The following is an 18,751-nucleotide window of genomic DNA, read 5'->3' on the forward strand; positions in this document are numbered from 1 at the left end:
AATAATTAATAGCCACTCCAATCGATGTTTATTTGTTTTAAAACGCATGCGCACCAATTTTAAATGTTTAATTCTAAAAATTTAAATTTAAAATCTTTTTTGTATGTTCAAAAACGGCTAGTATCGTTAATGTTTTAAATTTAAATGTATGGTTCGAATTCTTTATTCGAATTTAATTTTACCTGAAGACGACGTGCTTATTTACGTCGAAAGCGCTCGTAAATTAAAATAATTTCAATTATATTTAACGCCTCATAGACTGACATTCTTGGAAGAAGTTTTGATTGACATAAGTTGGCGTGACATCCAACCCGTGAACTTAATAAACCTTGGCTGACTTACAGCATTGCCAAATCTACTCCTTGCAAGTTGACTTGGTTTTGTCATTTAGTTTTATTATATTTTCAAAAAATGACAGATTGAAGTTACATGGCTACCATATTAAAAAATAATAAATTTTAATATACAACATTGAATGATCAGTATTTATTATATAGACTAATATTTCTTTTACAGAAAAATAAAATTGCAAAGATAATTTTTTCTAAGTTACTTTCAAAATTCAAAGGAAAATTATAATGTCATCATTCATAACTGACTTTCCAATTTTCAAAAATCTTAAACCCTGCTTTATTAGAGAACAGACTATTATATATGTATATTTCTAAACTTTTCTAGTACTGTTGGATCTTTTGATCCATCTTCAGGGTGTATTATCTCATAAAAAACATTTAAATTTTAGATTAGTTTCTTCTAAGAATTCTAAAAAATCTTTTAAAGAAGTTCAATCTAATTAAAATATTCTAATTTTATAAGATAATATCAATAAAATATTTCAATTACAATATATCAGTAAGATGTATCATTACCTGTCTATTAACACTATTCTTTCTAAAATATGAGTGCAGCCAATATATAAAAATAATAAGTATTCTTTGAGAGTGAGAAAATCACGAGCATGCTATTGTACTAAAACTTAGAAATTTATCACTTAGTTAATGCTTACATTAGAGCATTTTCTTATAAATTTTGAAAACTTGAATAGATAGAAAAATTTCTTTTTGTGATAATTTTGATTTACAGAGAAATTTAGCTAGCACCTTTTCTAAAAAATAGATAGGATGGTCACAACAGCCAGCCCACCTTATGCATTTTTGACTGAAAGAACAACTTGGGCATGCAACATTGGTGGGGGGGTCAAGACACCCAGTTAGGACTGATATCACACCTGGTAGGACTATGATTTTTGAAACCATAATGCTGGTTAATCCTCGTTAATTCTCTACTCCTCAAGAAAAGAATTTTAATTTAAAAAAAACCAACAATGAATAATTAAAATCAGCATTTTGCAAATGACACAGGTTTGACGAAGTTTATCAAGTGTAGTCAAATTATCCGAAAAAATAAAAATAACCATTAAGCACTAAATTTGCATCAACTATTAAGTAAATTTACTGTCCTATATTGCTAATACAGCATGCTAGATTCCAGATAATAATAATAAAGCAATAATATCACCTTAAAGTGAATCATAATTTTTTTTACTTGCCAGTGCATATAAATGCAAAAAACATGAATAAATAAAAAATGCTACAGTACTCTATTTCTAATTTTAAGACTCTCTTAAGATCAAGGCAAGTGCTAAAAATAGTAAACACGAATATAATTAAGTTCCTGGGTCCTTAAAAAATTTAGGGGCCTATGGTGGTTATTACCTCTATAAAATTAATGTTATTTTTACTAACAAACTAAAATATTTAAGACTGCATTTTATTAATAAAAAAATGCTCTATGCATTTCATTTGTTCAAAAAAAAACAATAGCTAATGGAGCCTGTTAAGAGACAAAAGGAATCCATTCTACCCCTGGACCCCATATATTCAGGGCTGTCAAGAATTTATATTTAAAAAAAAAATTATATATACAGTAAGACCCCACTTAACACTGCCTCAATTAATGCTGATTCGATATAACGCAATCTGCTGGAAGCCTAAAAAAAACGCTCAAAATTTACTCTGATTCAAATTATCTTGGTATTTCATCAATTCGTACATAATACAATTATTCCCAAACACGAACCAATCAACAAAAGGTGGCAATTTGTTGTAGCACAGTACTTTCCTTAAATCTATGTTTGTTTGGTGCAATTTTGGAAAAAATATAATATCATGGATGCTATAGGCAACATCGACTTCACTTAGCAAGAATTAACTGATAAATGCACAAACAGAGTGTGGAAGAAGTTACGGCTGGAGGTATCTAAGAATTCTGAATGAGAAGGATCTATCGTTGACCAAATTATCAACTTAATCGATACAACAGGATTAGAAGATGTAAACGAGGAGGATATTGAGGAGTTACTGCAGGTGAGTGCCTTACCAACGATCTTTGAGAACTGGAAGAACAAGGAATTCATGTAGAACTGGAAAATAGTGATTCTGAAAATGAAGAGCCCAAAGAATCCCTCTACAAATTTCCTTAGTAAAGTTTGGTAATGATAATCAAAATCTTTGATAAATTGTAGCAAATGATTCAGATTTTGAAAGGAGTGCAAAAACAAAACAAGTCATTTTGGATGTGATCTTCCGCTACCGACATTTGCCTAAGGAAAGAAAAAATAGCGACAAATGAAACTACGCAACTTTATCACAAAAAACAAGAATTTCAGAAGAGCGAGGATCTTTGTCACAAAAATGAACTTTACATTTCTATGTGCATATGTTTGTGTGTTATTTAACATATATTATTATGCAAATTAATATAAAAATAACTTAAAATTAAAGTAAAATCTGTTTTATTTTGGTCGCGTGTTCCCCTTTCCCTATTTACTGTGTTAAAATTACCTTGTTTAACACTGTTTTGTTTAGCGCTTTGTTGTCTTGGAACACATCCCCCGCGTTAAGCGGGGTCTTACTGTATTTTGTTTATATGTTTTATTTTATTACACTAGAAACTTACCTCACCAGGCTTTCCTTCACTTGCAAACAAATTTCCCATTAAACAAAACTCTGTATTATCCTTAATCAATTGTAAGTCGCAAGAACCGTCCTTATAAAGAGAATAAACTATTTTGGTTAATTATTTTGGAAAATAATTAGAAATTGATTTCAATTTAAAATCTCACTAGATTTTGGTTTTAATTATTAAAAACTAATTAAAAAATAAACACTTAATTTATACTTGCTTCGGCAACTTTTGCAAAATGAGTCTTATTGATGACACTTTTACCATTCTTGATATTTGGCATAAGCTGTTAAAAATATAAATAATTAAATTTTTATTTTCATTATTATAGAAATTATATAACTGATATATGATTACTCAATTAATATTTTAAGTCAGAGTAGTCTTTGGGTATAAAATTGTACTTTTGAGCTTAATTACAAACCAGAAAATAATTATTATGATTATGTGGAAAACAAGATATTTTGAATTCTTAATTAAAGAGTATATAGTCGACCCCCTATAACACTGTAGATAATTCCGTTTTATATGAATTCCATGTTGTACGAGTCACTTAGATTTTACAAATATGTGAGCCATTCACAGCCTGGCACACATATTTGTAAAATCTAAGTGACTCATACAACATGGAATTCATATAAAACAAAATAATCAACAGTGTTATGGGGGGGGATCGACTGTATTTGAAGAGTCTGGGGATTGTAAAAATGTCCGCTAAGTAGAGGTGTCTGCTATTTGGGAGTGTCTGCTAATTGAGGTTTCACTGTACAATGAAATAACTCAGTAATTTTATAAAGTTGTTTTAAAAAAACTTAATTTATTATTATCAAAATTATTGTTAAAAAAAAGGATTTGACAAAATTATTTCATACATAAAATGATAACAATTAGTAATTTCACATATTGCTGTATACATATTTTAATCTCTCAACTTTATTTCCTTGTCAAAATTTTGTGTTAATATTGAAGAAGGATTTCATGTTTATTCTCATTGCAATTTTTAACTAAAAATTGCAATGAGAATAACTAAAGCTAAAAATAATATTAAAATATACCTCAGAATTAACACCTATGTAATGGCAAGGTCCTGCTCCAGCCCCAATAATAAAGGCATCTGGAAGATCTATCTGTTTTGCTACTTCAGGAAAATTGTAGACCTGAATAAGTTAAAAATAATGAATAAAATGTAGTATAATACTTGTGCTTTACTTTACTTTTATCATAATAATGTTTACTTTATTAAGATTTTATATTATAAATTTAATTTGTAGTAATTTTTTTAATATATAGTTTAATGATATAGAATAAATTTTTTATGTTTAAAAATTTATTAATTTTTTAGAAGTAAAGTAAAGGTAAGAAAGATAAGTAAATGGTTCCAATGGCAGTTTTAATTGTAGGTAACAAACTTTTGCATTTTTTGAGATTTCAGATATGCACAAATAGTTTTCAATATTCAGTCTTATCCAGTACTCTAAATTCAGTACTATAGACCTTATATATCAAATATTATATGTTATGAGCTTTATATTATACACTAAGATCTTGTTTTATGTAATACCAAAAACTAGATCACAAAAGTATCAGGACAGCTATAAAATGTAAGAGTTTTTTTAGTTATAACTTATTCCTCACATGAAACAGGAAAAAAATGACATATGAAGTCTTCAGACTTTTTACTCTGTAAAATATTTACATATGCAAAAAAATTTTGCCTTGATTACAACTTCTAAACAATTAGGCATTGATTCAACCAATTGTTTTGTAATAGTTTCATCTATTAGATTCCAAACTCTGATGATGATGTTTTTAAGATCAGTCTTATTTGTTATTGATTCTGTTCTGTTGTTTGTTCAATTTGATCCCAGAAATGCTAATTGGATTGAAGCAGGCAATTGTTAAGGCCAGGAAAGCACTTTTATATAATGCACATCAACAAACTCTGACTGATTTTGAAGTGTGTTCTCAATCATTGCCATGTTGAAAGAAAGTATCATTTACTTTCTCTGTCTGGATACTTTTGTGATGTGAAAATTTTTACAGTTTGAAATAAAATTATATTTCTCTTTTCAATCAATTTTTTGTATATGTAAATATTTTTCTAGTGTAGAAAAGCCTGAAGATTTCACGTGTGTCATTATTTTTTCCTATTTCATGTGAAAAAGGAGTTATAACTAAAAAAAACTCATATTTTATAGGTGTCCAGATACTTTTGTGACCTAGTGTATATCTAGATTCATGTTTTTGTGGATGACAAATAGTCAGATTAACCATTAGAGGAATAAGTATAATTCTAACTATTTAGGTACATGCTGACTATTCTTGTCATGAAATTTAGTATATTTACTAAAAACATAAGTAAAACATTTTAAACATATTTGCACAAATGGTTGCATAAATTTCTAGGTAATAGGTAATTATCTGAAACTACTTGGGCTGGAACACAAATTTACAAAAAATTTAATTTTACTTAGTACATATATTATCCTTATTGTTTTAAATCTATAAATGAAAAATGCTAGGAAATCATACTTTGCTTTCATTTTCGAAAGTAAATATGTTGTTTTGGTTGTAAGAAATTCTTTCAACTTAACTTTTGTTTTGAATAACAAAAAGATGCACAATGTATGATATAATTCATATATGGTATATGTCATATACAAAATTTGGCTTAGAATAACTAGACAATGTCTAAATTATTATAATTAAATAGGTCTTAATATTACTTTATCTTTTTGAACTAACGGAATTAGATTGGGAACACCACCAACATCAGCTAAACGGGGACTTCCAGATAATCCTGAAAAACAGAATTAGAAATTCATAAAACAATGCTTATTAAAACAAATTGGATAAAATAATGTCTTTGTAACAAAACTAAGTTAAATATTTTGCTAAATGTTGTTACATTATCTTACAAATTAAACTTCATGTTAATTTCAGAAATTTATAAATATTAACCAAATATTTCAAATCATTTACCTATTTTCTAGCATTTTTATTATAATATTATATTATACAATAATAATATATTTTATGAAACTACCGTAAGTGTAACACAGTTAAGTCATATTAAGAAAATCACATTATTAAAATGCTAATGTCAAATAAATATGCATATTAAATTTAATTTTAAATTCTTAAATCAGAGAATGTACAGTACATATATCAAAATAATACACCCAATGCACATAATTTAAATTTATTTATTATTAAAATTTTGTTAATTTTTTCTCTTTAATATAAAGTAGAATTTATATCATCTTAAAAATTAAATTTTAATTTAATCTAATTACCTTCTGCAGCTAACAAGAATGGTTTCTTTTGCAAATTGGGACATCTGGTCGATGTAACTTCTACTTCTTCAAAATGATTTCGTAAACCATTTTGCAGAACTATAAAAACAAAATAAAATCCATTATTTTCAATCACGTGCATACTTAATGTGAATATGAGACCAAATGAAAAGCAGGTTTTTAAAAATGCACCATGAATTTTATAGAAGAAAAAGAAAAATATACAACATATAAATTTATTTTTATACAACAGATCCATAATTGGCTTTTAAAAAATAATTTATCACTAGAATACATAGTTATTTTGTATAGTTCATAAACATACAAAACCTATATCATAATTTTAAAGTATTAGATTATAGTTTTAAATTTAAACATATTAATGGTTATTTTATTAAATTATGACTATTTTCAAAGTTATAAAAAGATGAAATGATATTGAATTACATCAATAGCATAATGATCCTTCACAATTATTCTGCAAAGAATATTATAGGATGAGTGCATATAACTTTGCACAAGTAGATTTTTAGATAATGACACTAGCTAATAGCTAAAGTCAAACAAGCTTCTGCAGTTAACTTAATAAAGCAAACAATACACCTTTAAAAATGAGTTACAGTTTGGAGAAATGCAATTGTTTTTTACCTAGTTAACAGGCCAAATCTTTCACATCATGCACTGACATAATAGGATAAGTAATCAAGGAGAGATGGACTATCTTTCCTATCCTGCACTAGCACTTATTCTGATGATCTTTTAGGCCTAAAGATTATTTATTAACTGGACTGAAAACATTCATATTTCCTTAAACTATTTCCCACTATTACAGATATATTAGTTACTAATAGCTAATGAGGTAGAATGGAATTAAATTCATCTATTGCAGAGGAAAAAAGGTTAAAAAAAAAAGAACCAACAAGGTTAAAGATGAATAAGGTTGGAATTTGCTAAAGGCTGCACCATCAGGTTGGAGAAAACAGAATTGTTATTTTGCCAAATTGCCTGCCATCTGGACTATTCTGACCTGATTGTGAGGATGTGTTGAGACAGTGGATACATCAGACCATGAGGAGAGATGATCATCTGATCACAAGATAAGCATGAACAGATGCAACAGTGTCTTTGTCCACCATCCACAGACAGATGGAAGCTTGCTACAGAATACTGTCTCTTCCCAAACCACTTGAAGTTGACTAGTAGAGACAAATTTGTATGAACAGAAATCACTAAATGTCCTGCCACTGGCACCTGAACATTGTTGACTGTATTTGCAGTAGTATTATGACAGCAATATTGTCTTTAACAACAAACTCTAGTTTTGTTTGGTAACAGATAATCGCCAAGTTAGTGTGGAAAACCATCAGTGGGTACTTTAATCCCACTGTAGTGTTGGGTGGTACACTGCCCTCAGTGCTTACATGCTAGTCTGGGGAGCCATTTTATATGACAGTCACCCCTTAGTAGTGATATGAGTTGCATCCACTAAATTTTGGCCTCCTACTTGTACTGTACAATATATATTTAAAGAAATGATTTAATGAAATGCTTTAAGATTAGAGAAATTATTAAAGAAATGATACTCTGGTATATGAAACCAAAGTATAGGAAGAATGTGATTCAGAGAAGTGAATTAAATTGACAAATTAAGAACTAAACTACTTTATTATAATAAAGCAGTTTAGTTCCATAAGTAGTAAAAAAAAATAGTAACATACAGTAACATATACAACGTTGTTTCATAAGTAGACTTCATTTTCACTATCTATTTAACTTGCTTGATAATAATTTATATATAGATTTATTTCAAGTTTTGTTATCTCAAACTTCTAAATGTGACATTTGTTTTCCGTGATATAATTTTTTTTAATGACTGGACTGTAACTTCTGAAATTAAAAACTAAGTTTTATAGCGTTACCTTCATAATTAAAGCAGATGGATAAATATGCCACTAATATAAAAATCTGATTTTATTTCTTAATTGATGTGGATACATTTTCTTTCTCATTACCATGAAAATTATTACTATTACAAAATTTATTAGTTTGTCATGTTTTCAATTATCAAAACTTAATGCAACATCATTCCTGAATATTCTTGTACATTTTCAGATTGTTAATAATTATTTTATTAATGAACTGTGTAATCAAATCCTTTCACATTAAAGAAAGTTGTGTAATCAAATTTTTTGAAAGCTTTATAAAATATATAAAGCTTTCAAAAAAAATTTGATTACACAACTTTCTTTAATGTTAAAGGAGAAAAATAAGCTTGTTCATTTAAGAATTAATTATATTTAGCAAAAACTTTGTTTTGAAACTTTGCTGCAGAGAGTTAAACATCTCTGCAACTGCAATAATATTCACTGAAAGAATTAAAACAACATACTAATTTTTCTATTTTTATGAAATTATGGCTAAAACAGACATTAGTACGAGGGCTATTTTTTAAATAAGGTCTGTTTTTTAATAAGAAGAAAAATACTGTAAATATCATTAAAATATATTTTTTCCCATATTCTACATACTTTTATTTACTTTTCTATATAATTTCCATTTTTGTGTTTAAACAATTGTCATACCGCTCAAAAACTTTTTTAATTCCGACTTCAAAGAAATCTGCCGCTGGAAGACATTAGGCCACGCCGCTTGTCTTGTATGGCATGGCGGAGTTTTCTCAAGGTCACAATAAGCATCAGAATTGATTGTTGTGCCTCTTGGCATAAAATCCACTAACAAAGTACCTTTCCTGTCCCAAAAGACAGTTACCACGATCTTTTGTGCTGAAATCGAATAACAGATTGTATCTTACAGTCGGCAGGCGACTCAATTTTCTTAAACATTATATAAACTTCTACATTTCAGCACACAGACAGATGATATGGCTGCAAATGGCATCTACGAGGGCTGTTCGAAAAGTTCGCGGCCTTGCCTATATGCGGCGCTGCGATCAATTTAATTTTTGGCGGGAATAATTCAGCCATACTTGCTAAAGATACGATACCAATTTCCGCTTGATTTGTCATAAAATTTTGCCACGACAGCTTAGCAGATAGTCAATGTGCACATGCTTTGTCAAAAATGGAGAAGATGGAGACTCGTGCGGTCATAAAATACCTGACGAAAAAAGGGTTGACCGCATCTCAAATCAAAGCTGACATGGATGAAGTTTTGGGAGAGTCTGCTCCTTCGTACACCACTGTGAAAAAATGGACAGCCCTTTTTAAATCTGGCAGAGAGAGTGTGAAACATGACCCTCGCAGCGGACGGCCGTCAACTGCTGTCACTGAAAAAAATATCGACAAAGTTTACGATTTGGTGTTAGCAGATCGCCGTTTGAAAACGCGTGAGATAGCTGAGACAACAGGCATCTCTGTCGACCGAGTGCACCACATCTAACCGAAAATTTGGGTATGACGAAGGTCTCAGCAAGTTGGGTGCCGCATCTGCTGACCGCTGAGCAAAGACGTGTTCGCACTTTGATGTCAAAGAAGTGTTTGGACTTCTACAAGAAAAACCCACGGGATTTCTTGCGTCGGTTTGTGACTACTGACGAAACGTGGATCCATTACTACACTCCTGAAACAAAAGAACAGTCGAAGCAATGGAAACACCCCAGTTCGCCACCACCAAAGAAGGCAAAAACAGTTCCATCAGCGGGGAAAGTGATGGCCTCGGTTTTTTGGGGATGCTAAAGGAATCATCTTTATTGACTACCTAGAAAGAGGAAAGACCATCAATGCTGTCTATTACTGTATACTTTTGGAAAAACTGAAGAAAGAAATCGAAGAGGCCACACTTGAAGAAGAAGGTTCTGTTTCACCACGATAATGCCAGAATCACTGAACAAAAGATAAACGAACTTAGCTTCCAATTAGTTCCACATCCACCGTACTCACCTGATTTGGCCCCCAGTGACTTCCACCTTTTTCCAAATTTAAAATAATTCTTGGTTGGAAAGAGATTCCACTCAAATGACAAAGTCATCTCTGAAGTAAACGAGTATTTTGCACACCTTGACAAATCGACCTATTGTGATGGCATAAAAAAGCTAGAACATCGCTGGAATAAGTGCATTGCTAACAAAGGAGACTACATTGAAAAATAAAAAAGTTTTAACATTATTTTGTTTGTTGTTCTATTTGAGGCCGCGAACTTTCCGAACAGCCCTCGTAAATACACATAAAGCATGCTGAAGGCAGATGCTCATACACACTGCTGCAATCGCGCATCATTCTCACTCTCATTCACAAACGGACCTTATTTAAGTTAAAAAATAGCCCTCGTACATGGCCAAGATGGTCTTTACCATCTTGGCCACCTACTATTCTAAATGATATAGACTGATTCAGAATCTCAGGTATTTTCTCAGATAGTTTGGACTAGATATATTGTATTCTATTCCTCATCATCTAATTGACTTCATTGCTGATCAGAAACATCCCCAATTGGCAAAAATTGATACTGCATGTTGATATTGCAAGTCAACAAATCATTCAATCAGTCAAAATTTTAGATATTTCAATAACATATTCTGTAAAAACTTAAAACTTCTATATTTTTTTCACAAATTTTCACAGAACAATAACTGCTCAACCATTAAATTAAAAAATTTCACAAATTAAAGTTAATTCAACAAACATTACCTGTTAATGATAAAAGAATTACCTATAAGAGCTTAATTATTGCTATAAAACTTCTGTAACTGGCTGACTACTTATTGTCATATAAAAAGTTTTCTAAAGAACAAATAATAAATTCTTTTAAATAAAAACAAACAATAATAATTACATTACAACAATCAAAAATTATCATGATTTAAAGTACTATGACATGAAGCATCAGAAAATATTCTTTTTTTTCTCAAATTCAATATTACAAACATAAACATTTGTTTTAATTATTTTAACTACAGCTGAATAACAGATTCTATAATTTGAAATTTCTGTTATCATTTATTTTTTCATGTTTTTTATATTATTGAACTGTAAATTTATATCATGGCCATACTGATATCACATATATAATATATATATTAAGTAAAGGTTTCTTCTTCTAATAGTGAGACTAGTGATCTTTATCACATCTTTCTTAATTATCCACTACAAATAGAAACCAAGATTAAAACAATTCACTTTATTTGTCTATTTAACTATGTATTTTGGATTGGCAATTAATTCCCAATCCCTCTTCAGGCTCATGGCTTCAGTAAGGTTTTTGTTGTCTCAACCTCTACTTATATACCTATAGAAAATGCATAATGCAGGAATTATATACAAGTATTATATATTATTGCTGGGATCATCCTAACATAGTGACAAACCCTGTTAAAATATTAAATTAAGACATCACATTAATGAAACATAAATGCACATAAGATATTCTAATACCTTGACAAATTTCTTGTAAAGGAGGAACATGAAGAATCTCTCTTCGTACAGATGCCATTTTATAATTTTAAAACTAAAATATGTTCTTAGTTGATTAAAAATTATAAAACGAGGGATTTATCTAACTTAACGAAAGATAATTGTGATATCATTATCGACATATGACCTTGCATGTTACACACGTGATTGGTAAAAAAATTACCATCTACTCATCTGTGCAATTATATTTTTAACAAATTTAGAAAAATTATAGTGCAATTTATGCAAATAATTTATTTTAATACAATTAATTATTTTATATATACATATATAAAATCCCAACCATTCGAAAACAGATAAATCTTTAATAATATGTCATCTACATAACCACGTGGTTCGGTTTATGTTTCAAAACATGTGTTATACGAATTACAGCGCCAAAAGTTATTTTAAAACATTGATGTGAAATTTTTATCGAAATAATTCAGATATCTAGCAATATGTTTATTATTATTTCTAATTATAAAATATTATTAATAATAATATTTATAAATATTAAAATACATGCTAAAAGAGATTTAAAAAATTAATAAATTTGAATTTTTTTCCATGAACCAGAAGTGCATAAATACTCAATTATATTAAATGATTTTTTAAAATCTATTAAAATCATTTTCGTTACGCCTCTTATGGATGCAAGCGACTGACAAAAAATTTTCGGTTCATAATATTGTACACGAACCCGGATCCTCCAAAGCGGCAGATCTGTCATCTGACAGTTAAATACTGATATAGAGCAGTGATTTTCAATCGGTGTGTCGCGAAAAATTTTGAAGGTATTACGTACACTATTTTGGAAAGAAACCCAAAGAACAATAAGTGTACATGCCAAAATTAAAACATTTAAATTGATTATATGAGTTTTTTCATTATTATAATGAATAAACGTATGCATAACGTAGTAAAAAATATATATTCATAAGTAAATTATAGATGCATAACAACGGGTTATATCATTTAAAATGACATTGTTTTTAATTCAAAAATGTATCTATAATTGTCCATATTTAGTTCAAATTATTTTAAGTTAGAAGTAACAAAAGACGTTGGGCAGGACTCTAAAGGCCAATTTTAAATGCAAATTAAGACAATGTTATTTGCTTTTCTGATGTAAATGAAAATTATTAATTTAAATAACTATTATTCAAGCCTGCTGCTATTTTAAGGAACAACAATAATGTTTTATTTAATTCACAATTAATATAAACAAAAAGAATTAGGTTAAATACACGAATTACATTGATACGCGCATGCTCAGTTTCGCTATTTTGTAAGCAGACGATATTTTTTCGTGAAAAAAATTTTTATTTCGATTGTTATTTAACATTTTATTTCTTGTTAAGATAGTATTTAAATTTAAAAAATGTTTCCACAAATAAAATAAAACGTACAAACATAAATAATAAAGTAATACTGTATATACTATATAAATTTATTACAGTTAGATATGATTTAAAAGTGGAATATTTCATTTTATATAAAAAGATCATTTTTTAAATTATTATTTTATATATTCGAAAAAATGATATAGAATTATCAATGACAACGAATTTAAAACTAGTTCACTGCATTATATTGCAGTGCCTCTAGCCAGCAGCAGAATTCATGGCCAACATTGGGCAAGATGGAGTACCCCATCTTGCCCCAACGTGCAATTTTCATACTGATTACAAACACGGGTCAACTTTATTTTAAAACTAAATAATTTCAGTCTTAAAGGTTATTTCGAATACCATAATATCTTCATCTAAAAGGTAATGTAAAAGTTCTCAATGATGCTTACTTTGTAGAAACTTTGTAGCGGGCGTAAAATTAGACGAAGTATTACCGAAACGTCTAGATGAAAGCGCGTTAACCACGAATAAACAGACGTCCCCATAAGGAATGAGGAAGCCCATGGCCCCATCTTGCACTTCCTTCCCCTACCGCCGAAAGTGTCATCTTAACTACGGCTGCAGATATTTAACACGTGGGAATTGTATTTAATTAATTAGTAGAGAAATGCACGGTCGGTTTGTTTTTGTAGCAATCGTAATTGCCGTTTTCCGCCGGAAACATTTTTAAAAATTCTTTCCGTCCAGTGGACACTAAGAGGGCCTCTTTAAGGAAGCCCATTATGTGTTCAACCAGGCCTACAATGGGACGGCGCCCGACATGTCCAAACGAAACATCCCCCGAAAAATTCCTGGGGATTTCTCGACCCGTCCGGATTCGATCCCGAGTCGCCCAGAGGCTGCCACTTTGACTGCTCGGCCATCCGGCTGTCTGCCGCTGGAAACTGGCGAGCGGAATTAAGCCTCGAACCCATCCGTCCAGTGTAACGCTAAAGTCGCACACCGGTATTACCGTTAAGCTAAAAATTTTTCGGCAAGCCGGTTTTTCTTGGTAATAGTAGTACAAATTTTGGAAAACACGTTGCAAGTTAAAGTTAAAGCGAGTAAACGAGCGCGACAACGGTAAATGATCGGCAAAACACGAACTATAAATACTTTCGGAACGTCGGCGAAAAACCGCCAGTGGAAAACGCCAGTGAAAAACCTCCGGCGTATTCGGCGAAGAGTGTATTTTCTTTAATTTTCATTCATAATCGATCGGCGCCGAGAATCTTTAGCCCCGATTCCCGTCGGGATATCTCCCCTTTCAGTCGCAGCGAGGGTCGATATTAGAGCCCCGACTCCCGTCGGGATATCTCCCCTTTCAGTCGCAGCGAGGGGCGACATCTGGGCCGGATTAACCCACTTTGGGGCCCTAGACATTTTCTTCTTACCGGGCCCCCTTCCACATAAGAACATAAAAACATATTTTCTTTAGATTTTAGAATTCACAATAATCATATAAAAAGCAATATATCTTTATTATACAGTGAAAACTGCTTAGGCGACCACCTGCATTCGACGGGCACCTGCCAAAACGGGCAAAAATTTCTGGTACGGAATAGTTTATCCATAGAGTCTTCGTATAAGTTACCTGTATTAAACGACCACCCGTGTAACGCGACCGCGGGCATCGATTTTTGGTCCGAAACAACATACAACACCTGTAATAAGCGACCACTTTCGCGAATGTATCTGGTCTAAACTATTGTAAGAACCCATCTCAACAACGTTTCCACCTCCTAATATAATGAATTAGTCTAAACTCTCGTTCGAACCCATCCCGGGCACTTCTCCCACCCTCGAAATTAGGTGCAGGTGTTAATAAATTAGTCTAGCAACAAAGGAAATTCATTTCAGTTTGTTGGAAAATGTCCGAAATGCAAAGTGCTGTCGTTAGAAGATCGTATTAAAGTTATCACAACAGCAATTAGCGGCGAAGTTTAACTGTGGGAAAAGAAAATTTATTTTACCCTAGACCTACAGTATTTTCCTTGTGGGGTGTAAAATATTGTACACGATACAATTAATCGGATGATCTCATCGTTTGATAAAAATCTATTTTTATTTATTTATTTTGAAGCTCATATATAGTACACGTGCGATAAATAGTTTCTGTATCAACCTACCTTATTTCCACGATATTTTTAGAAAAATAATATTCAAAAAACAATAAACGCATTAATGCAAAAATCAGTTTTACTTCCTTTTTCGATTCGGCGATTGTAATGAAATCGTATAATGAGAAAAATTAATAAAATCGTTTTATTATTAAATAATAATTTTTCTTATTGTACTTAATTAAGAAAATATTAAATATTAAAAAATACAGTATTTTTAAAGTTAAAATAAGATTAAAGTTTCATAACCTAATTTAATTCGTTCTAATTAATTTTGAGCATTTATGCAATGATACTGACCGACACTTAAACATTCATACGTGTATTGAATGTGGATGCGTGGCCAAATTTGGGCATTGCCCACAAAAACAGTGCAAATACCTCTCTTGGTATGAATAGCGGCAACTTGTATTTACGATATTGTACATATGTAGATGAGGAAGAATTCATTTTGTCCCTTTTCTATGATGATAAATGGAAACACGTGTTACCATTTTCGGCAAGTTACATTAGTTAGCAAATTCTGTATTATATTATCGTATTATACGGCGCACCCCATTTTAGCTCAGAATACTTAAGAAGTATTTAGTGCATTCCATCCTTTGGCGCACTCCTCCATTTTTACTGATTCGCGTGCTTGGTATGTATAGTAAAACGTGATAGATAGTGTAAACTTCCACCCTTGGTCACTAAGATGGCCTTTTATTCATACCCATCACAAGTACTGTCGGGCCCACGAAAGGAACTTAGAATTTCAGGATTGATGGTGTAAGGCATCGCAACACGCGGGCGATTTGCTAAGAAAAAGATGGCTCCGAAAACTTGGCCTATACACACGAAGAAAGCCCGGAAAACTTTACTCAGATTGGCCAGGTGCAAACCCGTTGGTTTTATCCACTATGCCACTGGTGGGTCCTACGGAAACTTAGATTAGAGAATCTCGGCCGAATCCATGGCGGCCATTATAGTTAATAGGTGATTTGAGGGTTCAAATGATATATGCCCTGCATAATCTTATAGTTTAGTTAAGTACTATTTTAACGGGTCCCTTGCCGAGAGAGAGAGCTTACATTATTACGCGCGATGCTAAATGCCTTGATTGAAGTCTTGAGACCGCATCGCAAAACGTCTGGATGATAGGATGGAGAATTAGGTTTTTGATATGCACAGTTCACTATCAAATGTTCGTTGCTAAGGGGCGCCTACGGTAAACGGATCGGAGAAGGAATCGGCGATGGAACACGGTTAAACTACACTCACATGAAAAGGAGGTAGATCGGCGAATTCTCGGGCCCCACGAATCTGTCGTCCTCGATTCTACCCTTTTATTTCAGGACTCCTCCCCGTTGATTTTAACGCCATGTTACTGTTTTCGACTAATGGTGAATATTTGTAGTTTCTTCCTAAATGGCACATCGAATGTGTCACCTGGGAAAGGAAGTGACTCCGGGAATAAAGATACAATCATCCTCCCGTAATTAAATTGAAAATTTTTTCTCTGAGATTTGAACCAATTTAACTTTCGAAAGACGAAAATTTTTCCCCTCAAAATTTTGTCAAGTCCGGGCTCTCACAGTGAATTTTTCTTCCAGGGTGAAGTGGCTACAAAAGCATGTGGACATTAGTATGTTACACAATTTATGTGTTTGTTTGGAAGGAATCGCCGAATATGTATCGTGTGTGTTGTTGTTGTGGAAATTCTTGGAAGCGAAATTCTGATATTTCTTTTTTGGGGGTTTAGTTCAAATCTTGCAGCGGGGGTGTAGTGATATTAGAATTTACTCCTCCGATTTATGACTGGAAACGCCCAGAGATCAAGAGATCGGAAGGAAGAATTTGAAAGAAGAGACAGTTGAGGAGAAGGACGGTGAAGAAAAGGCAGAAAAAGGGAGAGTGGAGAAAGCAGCTGTTGGCAACCGAGTTTTTTTGGGAGGGATGTGTCGACAAAGACAAAGGAATAGGAAGATTCCGTTTTGTGAAATGTAATTGAGCTGCCATAATGCATGTCTGTATCAGTAGTCAATTAAAGATTATTTTTTAATCAAAAAAGACACAGTCTGCTCAAAATTTCTTTTTGAAACCACCATTTCTTCTGATCATGTGTTCCAGAACACCATCGACGACCGGACCTTTCTTTGTAGGCTAGAACAATAATCTTTAATCAGTTTAAAGATTATTGTTCTATTATAGCAGTGTGGTATTCGTGGGATAAAGAACTTACAGGGAAGAGAATCCACGGTGGCAGGTGGAATCCCTACGCCCATGGATATGCCATTTCAGTTTAAGCGGCTGCAATTTCTAGTAAGATTGGCCTTTGCGATGACTATAAACAAAGTGCAAGGACAATCATTAAAGGTGATTGGTGTTAACATGGGAAGTCCATGATTTTCTTATGACCAGCTATACGTAGCTTGCTCTAGAGTCACAACTCCTGAAAAATATTTGTATATGTGCCAAAGGAAAAAACAAAAAATATTGTTTATCAAAATGCTGTACAAAATTAACAAGTGCAAATGTGTTGCATATAATAGAAAATTAGATGTAAGAGTTGATTATTTATAAGGTTTTTTTAAGAAATAAAAGTAAATTCAAAATTACATATAAATCTTTTATCTTTGTCCTAGCTTATGTACCCAGCAACGGTGGGTACATAAACTAGTATTAAATAAAATAGAATTAAAATACAGCACGTAAAATTTAATAAAAGGTTTTAATCAATTAAATTTAATGATAAGTATAGATAAGAGAATTAAATGTGCATATCCATTAGTTATGTGCCGGATCGTTAAAAATGTATATCCGCAGATACGGATCATTAGTGTCTAGATCCGCGGATACGGATACAGATCTCAACTTTCGTACTCATTCGGCGACCTTGGACCGATAGTTGACATTTTGCGTTAGTAACGCGACGTGTTTTGACTCGCACTGTGCGTGTTTTTGTTTATAGTTTAGTGTGACACGGGATAGCGTAGATTACGTTTGTATCTTTGGAGAGTGTTGAGTTAAATTAAAATAAAAACAATGTCGACAAAAAAGTTTAGTAGTATAATATGGAAATATTTTACGATAGTAAATTAATTTTGCATTATAAAATTTTTGCAATATGAATGTGCCAAATACGTGATTTTAAGAAATAAAAAGTGATTTGAATTGAAGTTATTAGTATTTTATTGCTACCTATCTTTAAAATTTCATATAAGTAATGAAATTCATTAAGATAAAAGATCCGTTAAAGATCCGCTAAAAAGTAACGGATACGGATACGGATCTTTTTTTCCCCTCGGATATCCACGGATACGGATACCTGGCACATCACTAATACAAATTCACAAGACAAAAAATGAAGCAGTCTATTGAAATGAAGTTTGTAGTAAAAGAAAGAATAGCTCAAAAAGATTTTTAATGTAAATGCTTATAATATTGTTAGCAGCTTGCAAATTAAAAATAATNAAAATTAAAAGTAAAAATATTTAAACCTTAAAATATTAAAAATTAAATAAATAAAGTATAAATATTCTTTTCTAGATCAAATACGTAGATAAAACGGCAAAGAGAATGGAACAAGA

The 18,751-nt window shown here is 31.5% G+C and overlaps 1 protein-coding gene across 1 annotated transcript in view; it reads right to left on the bottom strand.

Annotated features, from left to right (window-relative positions):
• The window catches only part of LOC111628720 (ester hydrolase C11orf54 homolog), a 16,272-nt gene extending 4,309 nt beyond the window's left edge, over positions 1-11,963 (bottom strand). Inside the window, exons 1-6 of the mRNA XM_023372556.1 lie at positions 11,651-11,963; positions 6,261-6,359; positions 5,691-5,764; positions 4,020-4,121; positions 3,185-3,250; positions 2,959-3,048 (exon numbers count right to left, since the gene is read on the bottom strand). Of these exons, the coding sequence (XP_023228324.1) occupies positions 2,959-3,048; positions 3,185-3,250; positions 4,020-4,121; positions 5,691-5,764; positions 6,261-6,359; positions 11,651-11,708 (489 nt within the window). The 5' untranslated portion in view covers positions 11,709-11,963. The remainder of the gene's footprint in view (positions 1-2,958; positions 3,049-3,184; positions 3,251-4,019; positions 4,122-5,690; positions 5,765-6,260; positions 6,360-11,650) is intronic.
• Between the last annotated feature and the right edge of the window lie 6,788 nt (positions 11,964-18,751).

Source organism: Centruroides sculpturatus, unplaced genomic scaffold (genome assembly GCF_000671375.1).
Source record: "Centruroides sculpturatus isolate CEXI.00-Female unplaced genomic scaffold, Cexi_2.0 scaffold416, whole genome shotgun sequence".
In the NCBI taxonomy this organism is placed as follows: Eukaryota; Metazoa; Arthropoda; class Arachnida; order Scorpiones; family Buthidae; genus Centruroides; species Centruroides sculpturatus.